Here is a 12,846-nt window from a genome sequence, read left to right as displayed (position 1 = left end):
TTATAATAATTTTTTATATTATTTTCTGTGCCTCTAATATTACCAATAGGTTTTTACTGCTCTAAATTTTGTAGGGTTAATTGCGGCCATGATTTTTCTTTTCTTTTTTCAGTTTTAATTAGCGGTACTGTGCAGTGCAGTCTATTGTTTCGTCTTCTGTTTATTACTACGGCAGATCGGCAGCAAGCAATTTATATGGAGAAGGCGATACCTGCTTTGCCGGACGACATAATACGTACCAACATATTAACCCGACTAGATGTAAAATCTCTAATACGATTCCGGTCCCTTTGTAAGTTATGGAATTCTGTAATTTGCGATACCGATTTTATTAAAGATCATCTTTATTGCACCTCTCAAAACCCTAATGACGACACTCTCATAATAATTAAAGTCTTCCATGAACATGATCACTATGGTAAGACCATAGCCCCATTCGGTTATTTAGCTATACTAACTTCTTCCGATTTATCGGAAACAAGTCTGATGGATGTCCCTTATTCTAAATACGGAAGCGCTGAGATAGACATGGTTGGTTCAATAAATGGTTTAGTCTGCCTTTTTCATTGCAAGCTAGATCAGTTTATTATTTGGAATCCTGCTATAAGACAAGCTATGAAAATCAATGCACCAGCTAGAAAACCTAGGGAATCTAGATCATTTTTTGGATTCTGTTGGGATGCGATGGAAAACGATTATAAAGTGGTGATCTCTTATAATAAGATAGGGGATTATAGCGTACCTTTAAGCTTGTACGTTTACTCATGCAACTTGGGCTCCTGGAGTTCACCACTTGATTCCACATTTTCGGGTGTGTTCTGGCCTCGTAACCAGATGCCATCTGCAATTGTTATTGGAGTGCCGTATTATTCTCTGCATCCTGTTGGAACCCAACGTCTGATTAAGTTTGATGTCGAGAGTAAAGATTTCAGGGTGCTGCCTGAACTTTATGCTTCTGAGTATCATTTTGTCTGTCTTGTCAATTTGAAGGATTGTCTCTCTGCGCTGGTGTATGGGGGTCGGAATTATAACTACGATAAATCGGGTGACGTACATCGTTTTGATGAGAGGCGTGGTTTTTGGAGTAAGATGTACAGTGTCGGGCCTATAACCGGTGACGTATTTAATTACGATGTTTGGAGGAAGATGAACAATGGCATGCAGATGTTCAATAACACTCCAATATTTGATGAAGAAGTGCTGTGTTGTTTTAGGTACGGTGGGGAGATTGTGTTCTCTTCACGAGGTACATGCTATAGCTGCTACAATCACAAAACTAATAAAGTTGCGGATCTTCAAAACCAGAAGGGGTACAGGAAAAAGTGTTTTAGTAATTATAAAGCAAGCCTGATTTTTCTAGAAGGAATGAAGCCTCAACATCAGGTAGAGTAGAGCCTACATTGTGGAATTAAAATGGCAGCACTCCTATTTAACAAGAAGAAATAAGGTAAAAGTCCCTGCAGAAGTGCCTTTTGAATTGATTGTCTATTTGTTTTGGTTTCAATTCAGATATAATATACTCATTATAAGATTGAAAGTTTGTTTGATTTTTAACTAGTCTAGTATATAATATTGTCTTGGTATATGCCTTTTTCTTCCTCATCTTGGTCGTTTTATATCGTTGAATCCTGCTATTAGACATGGCGCTACCACAGCTGCCGAATAATATAATACGCACAAACATACTCTCGCAATAACCTGTAAATTCTCAAGTCCGGTTCCGCTCCGTTTGCAAGTTAAGGAATTCTGCAATTTACGAGAGCGATTTTATAAAAGATCATCTCTATTACACTACTCAAAACCCTAATGACGACAATTTCATAATAACCAAAATCCAATTCGGTTATTTAGCTTACTAATTTCATCCGATTTATCGGAAACTTATAAACTGATGCATGTCCCTTACTCTGAACTTGGAAGTGCTGAGATAGACATGGTTGGTTCAATAAATGGTTTGGTCTGCCTTTTTCATCACGGTCTAGATCAATTTATTATATGGAACCCTGTTATAAGACAAGCTATGAAAATCAATTTACTAGCTAGACAAACTATGGTTATTAAATCATTTTTTGGATTCTGCTGGGATGACGGAAAATGAATTTAAAGTGGTGATCTCTTATTATAAGACAGGGGATTATAGCTCGCCCTTGAGCTTGTATTTTTACTCATACATGGGCTCCTGGAGTTCACCACGTGATTCCACACTTTCCAATATTCTGTGGCCAACTTATAAGGTGCCATCTGCAATTGTAATGGGAGTGTGCCGTATTGGACGTATTCTCCAAATTCTAATGGAACCCAACGTCTGATTAAGTTTGATGTTAAGGGTAAAGATTTCAGGGTGTTGCCTGAACCTTATGCTTCTGAGGATGAATACGTCCTTCTTGTCAATTTGAAGGATTGTCTGTCTACGTTGGTGTATGGGGGTTATGGTTATAATAACGGTGGACGTATCTCGTTTTGAAGAGAGGCGTGGTTTTTGGAGTAAGATATACAGTGTCCGGCCAATAACTTGTGATAATTATGGTTGGACGGAGATGAAACAGTGGCATACTTACATAGTATTTGATGCCAATACTACAGGGGGTATTTAATTTTTGTTTTCAAAAAGAAACATTTAAGTTAGGTTCTTGGAATTTACAACCTAATTCTATGTATTATGGAGACGAGCGTTTAGTCCAGATGCCATCTGCGGTTGTAAATGGAGTTCCGTATTGGAATTCTGCGATTCTAAATTACCATTCGAATTATTACATGATTGATAAAAAGAAGACCTCACCTATGATTAAGTTTGACGTTGGGAGTAAAGAGTTCAGTATATAGGTGACACTGTGTTCATTGCAGATGGAGCATATAGGTGCTACGATCACAAAACAAATAAAATTATGGATCTTAATTAAAAATCAGAAGAGGTGGATAAGTTAATATTTTAGTTATACTGAAAGCCTGATTTTCTTGGAAGGAAAGAAGTCAGCATCAGGTGGAGCCTGCATTGTGGAAGTAACAAATTGTTAATCTTGAACAGATTTCCTGTACTTCTCATTTGCTAGTCCCCTTCCTGCACCGGTTAATAGATTTTGTTTGTGTACACAATATTATGTCTACTGGTTTTGGCAGGATCATGTACGGTGAAATTGGCATGTGAATATTGTTTTGTGAAGATTAACTATTCTACGAGTCGTGATGGTTGATCGAGAAGCGGAAACACGTGGACTCGTAGAGCATCTCCAACCCTCTGCACCGTTTAGATATAATATTTACGTGTCATTCTCTTAGACCAAATCCAATATAATGTTGCTATATTACAGCACCAAATGTAAAAATAATTAATTTTAAAGGGGTGTCATATTTATATGCAAATATGCATACTTGTATCCATATTCGAAATTAAGGATGTATATATACATCCTTGCCATATAATCTATTACTACAAATGGAGGGGAAAGGTTAAATAATTATTGTTTTGTAGATCTTAAAGTATCAAAATAATATTAAATTAAGGAGAAGTTAAAAGATTTATGAAAATTTGAAACTACTTATGTAAAGAGCAAGTTTTATTTTACTACCAAAATACACTTTTTGATATTATAGCAATAACTATAAGTATTTTGCATTGGACTTGCTTTTATACCTAACATATAAAAAATGGAAAACTCTAACGGAAAAGCCTGTTAGGTATAAATTTAAATAACCAAAGACATGCACGCCATATTAATTTGTTGATTGTTCAGCTATCATGTATAATACTCCACATCATCTCCGGCCTATATTAACTCTAATCTAACCTAAATTTTATTATTTATATTTTTTATAACATGTTTAAGGTTTAAATATATAATATTATAATATGAAAATTATGTATATATCTTTATAATTATTATATATATAGATGTACTGCTTGTATTTTTATTTATAAAAAAATAATATTATGTAATAGTAAGTGTGATAAAGTTATTTTATTGTTAACTAAATTTATAAAAATTCTAATATATTAATATATGTTTTAATTATATATTTTATTTTATATGTAATTAATATTCATAATAATTACTCATTTTTATTTTATAATATAGTACTTTAAAATATTGATATAAATATAAAAATATTATAATATTATAATAGATATCTTTATATTAAATATATTATTTTATTTCCACTAATATAAAACTTAATTAATTAAACTCCTTTTCAAAAAAAGAAATAATTAAACTTTTTTATTTATATATTTAAAATTAATAAAAAGAATAATATTTTAAATATAACTAATGATTATAACTAATTCTATTGGAGCAAAAACGCACAAGTTCAATAAATTTTAACTAATCATATTTTGGCTAACAATTTTAAATGTTAGTATTGTAGATGCTCTTAAAATAAAGCAACTATCTTAATTTGCGAAAATGTCAATATTTTACTTTGTAACTTTCGAAAATGTAGATTAGCTTCAACAATCTTATATCATCATGCATGATGTTCATGCGAAACTTTAATTGATCAGTTCCAGTATACTGTGTTGAATTTGTCGCACATGTTTATGATATCTATATTTGTACACTTGCATTAAAAGATGAAGAACCTTCGCATATTTTTTATGTTTAGCAGGAAAAATTGAATTTGTTTACGTACTTCATCTTGTTTTTGCTATGAAAATATATACGCTCGTCAATTATGAAATATGTGATATTCGATTACGAGTTCGATTCCTAATACATGCGTGTATAATTAAAAATGAATATTTCTTCATGTTTCTTTTTACTTATTTCTCTGGATATTTTAAAAAAAACAGCAAATGAAACTTGATGTAAAACATTCAAATCTCTCACCTTAGACATCGGTTGATGTTATCACCGATGTAAAAAGTATTTTTTACATCGATTTTGCTCAACCGATATCTTTGAATAAAATAAAAATCGGTTTTTTGTATCAACCGATATTATAAGTCTATTTTAAAAAAATGACTCGTCACGCCCCCCAATTTCCCTTCCTTTGCCAAATATTTCATTCCCTCCTAAAACTCCCTCCGTTTTTTACCTTCTAAAATTTTAAGTACTCATTTCCCCCTCTCCCTTTTTTCAACTTTACACTAAAAATTTGAAATCAAAATTACACATATGCTGATCTAAAAACTTAAAACCAAAAAAAATAACTTTCATCTCTCTCGAGTCTCGAAGAATAACTCTCGAAAGAAAAACTTCCTCTCTCTCTCGATATTGTGCTCTACGGAAGGCTCGCTCGTCTCTCTCGACTGCTCTCTTTGTGTTCTCTCTGCTTTCTCTGCTCGCTCTGCTCACTCTTTTCGTCGGAGTTTGAAAAGGACGGAGGTTGAATTGGGTTTAAAGGTTAAAGATGTGAAAATTTAAAACTCAAATCAGAGTTTAAAGCTTAAGTCGTAGGTCAATCTTGAATTAAGTAAGCTTGAAACCCTAATTTTTATATTGGGGGTTTCAGTTTGAACCCTAGTTTTTTAATTATTTGAATTGAGCATATTAATCTTTTTCTAAGTTGAGTAATTGTTTGAACTGTTTATATATATTATATGTGTCGTGTGTGTTATTTTTAGCTAATCTTTTGTCTGTTGCCGAGACTCACTGAGTTATTATTAATGTATATATATGTGTATTTATGTGTTTATTTTGTGTAATTTATCGACTGATGGGTAGATAGGCATCAGCCCCTGCTTCAGCAGCTGCAGTCTTGAGGTATTTGGTCGATTTAGCAAAAATATGTCCTGCATTTTCTGCTATTTTCAGACTGTGTAGAATACCTTGAGATCTGTGTTGAGCTATATTTTTCATGTGCCAGGTCTGTTTGTTTTTCTCTGTGCATAGCACGAGCACGAGTTTCTCTAGTGTGTGTTTGTAGGGTATAGCATATCGTAAAACCCCTATTAACAGTTTTTCTTGTTTCAGGTTCCTGCTAAACCAAACTACAGCCTGGTGCTCTACTATGCTGCCAACAGGCCTATAAATGGAAGTTCATTTCTAGGTCAATTTGTGGACGAGACTGACTTGTTTCGTGATTCAAGATTCAAACTCATTCCAAGTATAAAAGAGGTAGGATGAGCATTTTAAACCACGACTGATCTTTTACACATATGATCAATTGGACTTGCAAAACACAGAAAGGTTTAACTTGGGATCAATTTTTGTAATAATTTATGAAATCACGATAAAAGTATCATACTTCTTGACCAAAGCACAAGGAACAATAAAATAAATTTCTCATCTCCTTATGCTATTTAAACATATTACATACTATAAATAACTTTTTATATGCTACTTCTTTTTTAAAATAATATAAGATGAAAGTAAATTGTTTCTAAATCAACAAACGGTTCGAATACAAAATTTAACATTTATAGTTTCTCACTTCAGATTGAGACTAAATGATTAAGTGGTTTGATGACTTGAACAAGAACTGTTAATACTACACGGTGCCAACTAGTTGGGCCGTGTTTATTGCAGGTTAGGGTCGAATACTCAGATATTGTTAGATATGAATACAACACACAAGGGGGGGTTAATGTGTTTTGGCTTAAATGTTTACTTTTTGATCGACTTTGGCTTTAGCAGTTGGTTGTTATCAATGATTTGGTAGAATAGATGGTAAACATAAATAACAATGCAAATATGTAAAAAAAAGATCTTCAAAACTCACTTAATTTTATATTAAAAATCAAGCAGTGTTTTGCTGCAAAATCTCTAAGTTCTTGGTTTAGAACTGAGCTTCTTTCTTGAGAGAGAATACAAGATTTTCTATCTTGATTGTTACTACTGACTAAGGACCAGTGTTAACTTTATAATTCAGTTAACTGCTGGTTTACACAGTGTGTAATAAGACATGCTATTAGCTTTTCTAAACTGTCACTTGTCATTTCTATTTATAGAAAAACAGATCTTCCATTTCTGGCTTAGCATATCTTTAGCATCCCGTGTTCTGACTAAGGACCAGTGTTAACTTTATAACTCAGTTAACTGCTGGTTTACACAGTGAACAATAAGAAGTGCTAATCACTTTTCTAACCTGTCACTAATCACTTCTATTTAAAGGAAAAGTGAGATTTCCATATCTAGATTAGCATATCTTCATCCACTGTGTATTGGTTGATCCTCCTTTGTCAGTTAATCTTCACCATTAATCTTGCGCATTTCTCAAGCTTCTTTTTGTAGACTTGTCAATTCAGCTGTGTGAATTGTTTGTTGATTTGCAACCTTGGATATTGAACTGTTTTGTAATTCTGTACTTAGAGAAATTTCTTCACTTCGAGATCTCCAATTAAGATGTAGAGAACTCGACATCTCGATAGGCATGTTGGCTTGTCGATATCTCTGAACTTCATTGTTGACTTGACTTATCGACAACTCTGAGTTCTCTAGTGAATTTTGGTTTATCGATAATTCAGAGTTCTCTAATGGACTTTGGCTTATCGATAACTCAGAGTTCTCTAATGAATGTATACTTGTCGATATCTCTGAGTTCTCGAATGGGTATCTGACTTGTCGATATCTCCAATAGCATTTCCTGAGTTCTCGATAGACAATTCCTGAGTTCTCGATAGGTCTTTCTGAGTTCTCGAATGACTTCTCTATAACACTAATTCTATGACTTGTAGAGATCTTGACTTAGAATTTTTTTCACCAAACAGAATTCTTCAACTCCAAGCTTCTTCATAATTCTTCTGAGGCATGACATTCTTGATCTTCTTCCAGATAGAATTCTTAGGCTTGACACTGTTTAGGGAAAAATGCTCCAGTCTGCTCCATTTATATTTTACAGACATTAAGTGTTACAAGTATAAATTACAGATTAAGGTTACAGTACAACTGATCTTAGGGTTGGCCCCAAGCTTAACTGATTGCTAATGACATTGTCAGCATCAGTAATCTTTGACATCATCTATTATAAAACTGATTGCTAATGACATTGTCAGCATCAGTAATCTTTGACATCAGATCATTGAAGATTAATGACATTGTTAGCTCCAGTAATCTTTGATATCATATCATTGAAGATTAATAAAATTGTTAGCTCCAGTAATCTTTGACATCATCTATTATATATTACAATCTCCCCCAACTTGTTCATTATGAAATTATGCACAAGTTCTGATTGATGATGTCAAAACTTTAACTAAATGCAGAAACCAAAACCAATCTTCCCATCAGGTCTTCTTTTTTTGAGTTGCATTTAGATTTATTCAACATCCATTAGCTGTTTTGGCATTTAGATATATATTCTCCCCCTTTTTGACATTATCTCCAGGAAAAAAGATCCATCTAAATGCACATTGTTCAAGCTGCTGTCATTGTCCATTTGGAACACTGTCTGCAGCTTCAAGCTTCATTGAGATTCATGGTGATGAGTTTATCAAAAAAAATAGAAGTTTCGCTTAGATCTGCAGAAAAAGTCTGTCAGTGATAAAAGTCCTAAGCTCTCTGTTCTTTTGAATAAGTAGTCTCACCAATTCTCACTGCACTAGTCTCATGACTTTTGAGAGTCAGAGTTCCCTCACAAGGATTACTAAATCCATACACTCATCTACCTCTCCTTTTGCCAGGAAGGATCATGCCTCTCTTATTCTTTGTTTTTCACTCAATCTTTTCTCTTATCCTCACATGAAAGGCTCAAATATTGTTTGACCTACAGAAATAAGAGGTGGCTGAGAAGAGTTAATCTGTGATCATAAAATTAGAGGAAGACCATATAGGGCTAATCATACTCATTTCACAAGAAAAATGATTTCATAAGCATCTATGACTGGGGTCACAGTTTGACTCACAGATTGCTCTGTGGTTGTGACAGTGTATTGTCCTCCACTTGTAGTGGGAACCTCCAATTGAATTGGAGGGGATTTGAATGGGTTACTGTCATGTGCACCAGCCTCAAACCCTTGTGTGTCTTGCAACACACTGGCACTTGAATGTGCTAAGATTGCCCTTCTTATGACATTGTCATAGGTAATTATTCTTCTAGCTTTGACTGCTAAGACAGCTTCTGCTAGAATTATGAGGGGAGTTGTTCCTTCTTGAGGAACCTCCAATTGAATTGGAGAGGATTTATATAGCTCCCCCTCAGGAGTACTACTCTCAAACCTTTCAGTCTGTGAAGACTGTTTTGCACATCAAGGTGCATAAGAAATACTCATGAAATATTCAGTAAACTGATAAATTTTTATTTTAGGTGGATTCTTTTCTCAAACAACAGAACAATCTGAAGAACATCATAAAATTGTTGTCCTTTTGTAAAACAGGTGGCTTTTGAGAGTCACCTGAGTGGGATTGTGTTTGAGTTTGTGTTTGTGTTGCTGTGCCTGGGTAAACCGCAGTTTGGTTTTGAAATGTTATAGCTGCAGTTTTAGCACTAATACCTGTGAATTGATTATTTGAATTCCCTGTTGATGTCTTGTATTAGACCTGTAATGCATTGAATAAATGTATCTTTTTGGAGTTTCATTAGACAAATACATTGTAAGATATTTTAGTTGCAAGCATTATTGCAGAGAAGACAAAATTTAATATAGATATAAGCACATAGTAGTTATTACACAAACAAGAGATTGCAAGACAGGAATCAAAACTTTCATTAAAAATGGAAACATGGTACATTAAGACATAGATTTAACAAGTAAATCCTAATCCTAACTACTCTAATTCAGACTCCTTCTTCTAGGCCTCCAACCTCCTTCCCCTGCGCTGGTAAGCTCTAGACATGGAGTGTGCAAGAGAGATGATCCTCTCCTGCAACTCCAAAGCAGCAAAGCGTTGCTACTCAGCCACCCTTGCTCGTCTCTTCATCTCCAGAGAGACTTTCTCTTCAAAGAAAAGAATGTTGATTTGATCATTCCACGAGAGTTCGTAAAAGACCTCAAGTGGAATATCAAAGGGGCTGTAAACAACCCCCTTGAGATGGACACGAAGTCCGATAGGATCAAGATAAACTAGGTCATCATCCAAATGATGGACCGGTTAGTAAACTCCATGAGTAAGTCTGTAAAAGACTGGGGCATCCATTTGAGTGAGAGAGAGAGAGAGAGAGATGAACATGAGGTGAGTTTGAAAGTAGATGTTTGTTGAGAATAGGAGAGTAGTGATAAATGATAAAGAGTGAAGCGTTTTAATTTATAGAGGGAGTAAAGATAGAAACCAAGAGACTCTTGAGTTGCCCGGATAATAAGAGTAATAATCACATAAGCATACTTGACAGTTAGAAATGACTAGTTACTATTCCCCATGCAAGTACTCAAGAATATTAGTTTACTTTAAAGAGTGACTATTCCCCATGCAAATAAGCACGTACTCCCTACACAAAAAGTAACTCATCCTATCAGCAATCAGTCAAATAAATTTACCACTATCAGCATACTCAAAATAACACAAATAATGTACTAGTCTACTAACATTGGACTAACTTATTTTCACGTAAACAAGAAATCATATAAGCATGTAAATGTGTCAATAAGTCAGAGAAATTAGAGACAAAGTATGTCAAAAGTATTTTTATGAACAGAATTTATGAATTAAATTTGTTCAGTTTTTCATACTTTTTGCTTCTTTTGATCTGTTATTTATTAAGTTCATATACTGAAGATAAGAAGTAATAAATATTCAGTTTACTTAGAATTTTGAAAAATTCCAAGTTCAAATTGAATTGAGAAGTCTGGGTATTTATAGAAAAAGTAAAATACTTATCGAGAATTCAAATAAATGTTTGATATTAAATTTATCGAGAAGTAATTTTGAATTTGAGAAAGGTACATTCGATAAGTCATTTTATTAATTCTTTTCGAGAACTAAGAAATGATTTATCGAGAACTCTGATAAATGCCCAGTTTGTCCGAAAATGGACAAAAAAAAAATTCTAATTTATTTGAATTGAATCAAATTGAAATCAGAATAAATTTTCCAAAAGTATTTGTCTAAAATAATTCATTGAATTAAATTATTTTAGTTCTGAGTTATTGATAAGTCTCAAAATATCCTTGTCGAGAACTCTGTGAATTAACACTATTAGAGAACTCTACATGGTCTTATCGATAAGTCATAATAGAGCTTATCGAGAAGTCATTCGAGAAGTCTGTAAATAGACTTATCGAGGACTCACTCGAGAACTCTAAAATAACTTGTCGATAAGTCATTTTGACTTATCGAGAACTCAGTTCTCTATACCTTTGAGTACTGTTATTCTGCCTTGTGTTAATTTTACACATTTAAGATGTAAATTAACAACTAAGCAGTTTACTTAGAATTTGAAATATTCTAAGTTAATTTTTGAGTTTTTAAGAAAAATAAATATACAGAGATTCTGAAATATTTATAATTCATATTTCAGTTAATTTCCAATTAAATCAAACTAGGTTGATTTATTAGAAATTAATCTGCTGCAACACATTAGCTGAGTTCTTGCCTTAGGATGAAGAATTGAGCATTCCAATTTCACTCACAAGTCTAGTGAAGGTTGCTTCATCCAAAGGTTTAGTAAAAATGCCAGCTAATTGTTTCTCCGTTGGAACAAAAATGAGCTTAATGGTACCATTTGCATCATGTTCCCTGATAAAATGGTATCTAACATCAATGTGCTTTGTTCTATAATGATTAACTGTATTAGCTACTATAGATATGGCACTAGTATTATCACACATAATAGGAATTTTGTGTAACACTAGACCATATTCCATTAGCTGATTTCTGATCCAAAGCACCTGAGCACAACAACTTCCAGCAGCTATATATTCAGCCTCAGCTGTGAAAGTTGACACAGATTGTTGTTTCTTACTATACCAGGATACAAGTCTTTGACCAAGAAATTGACAGCTTCCACTAGTACTTTTCCTATCAACCCTGCATCCAGTAAAATCTGCATCTGTGTATCCAACAGCTTCAAAACCAGTTCCCTTAGGATACCATAATCCCAAGTTTGGAGTTCCCTTTAAGTATCTGAAAATCCTTTTCACAGCCATCAAATGTGATTCCTTTGGATTGTCTTGAAATCTAGCACATAGACAAGTAGCAAACATGATGTCTGGTCTACTAGCAGTCAAATAAAGCAATGATCCAATCATCCCTCTGTAGCTTGAAATATCCACACTCTTGCCTTTCTTGTCTTCATCTAACTTGGTTGCAGTAGACATTGGTGTAGATGCAGGTGAGCTATCCACCATACCAAATTTCTTCAATAAGTCATTCACATATTTGGTTTGGCTGATGAAAATACCATCACTTCTTTGACTAACTTGAAGGCCAAGGAAGTAACTCAATTCTCCCATCATGCTCATTTCATACTCACTCTGCATTAGCCTAGAGAATCTTTGACAAAGCTTTTCATTTGTAGATCCAAAGATGATATCATCCACATAGATTTGAACTAGGATCATATCTTCACCATGCTTCTTGTAGAAGAGAGTCTTATCAATAGTACCTCTGATAAAACCATGTTTGAATAAAAATTATGACAGAGTGTCATACCAGGCTCTAGGTGCCTGTTTCAATCCATATAGAGCCTTGAATAATTTGTAAACAAAGTTAGGAAATTCTGGATCTTCAAAGCCAGGTGGCTGTTGCACATAAACTTCTTCTTCTAGTTCACCATTAAGAAAAGCACTCTTGACATCCATTTGATACACCTTAAAATTTGAGTGTGCAGCAAATGCCAGAAAAATTCTTATTGCTTCTAGTCTTGAAACAGGAGCAAAAGTCTCATCATAGTCAATTCCCTCTTCTTGTGAGTAGCCTTTAGCAACCAGCATTGCTTTGTTTCTAATAACAATTCCATTTTCATCCATTTTGTTCCTGTACACCCACTTAGTTCCAATTATGCTTCTGTTCTTTGGTGCAGGGACTAATTTCCACA

At 33.8% G+C, this 12,846-nt stretch overlaps 1 protein-coding gene across 1 annotated transcript; it reads left to right on the top strand.

The window, feature by feature from the left end:
* Positions 1–195: 195 nt before the first annotated feature.
* LOC141713072 (F-box/kelch-repeat protein At3g23880-like) lies at positions 196–2,464 on the top strand. Its single transcript, XM_074516307.1, has 2 exons — positions 196–1,246; positions 2,235–2,464. Exons 1-2 carry the CDS (start codon positions 196–198, stop codon positions 2,462–2,464), a joined length of 1,281 nt encoding a protein of 426 aa, XP_074372408.1.
* The last annotated feature ends 10,382 nt before the right edge of the window (positions 2,465–12,846 follow it).

The sequence above is a fragment of the Apium graveolens genome, chromosome 1, assembly GCF_009905375.1.
Source record: "Apium graveolens cultivar Ventura chromosome 1, ASM990537v1, whole genome shotgun sequence".
Taxonomy (NCBI): domain Eukaryota; kingdom Viridiplantae; phylum Streptophyta; class Magnoliopsida; order Apiales; family Apiaceae; genus Apium; species Apium graveolens.
The sequence above is the reverse complement of the archived record's forward strand: the minus strand, read 5'-3'. Positions and strand labels throughout refer to the sequence as shown.

Excerpts from the sequence above, each read along its gene's own strand:
- LOC141713072 (XM_074516307.1), top strand. The coding sequence starts at position 196 with ATGGAGAAGGCGATACCTGCTTTGCCGGACGACATAATACGTACCAAC. Across the intron at positions 1,247-2,234 it reads GATTGTGTTCTCTTCACGAG|GTGCCATCTGCAATTGTAAT; the intron begins GTACATGCTATA and ends CCAACTTATAAG.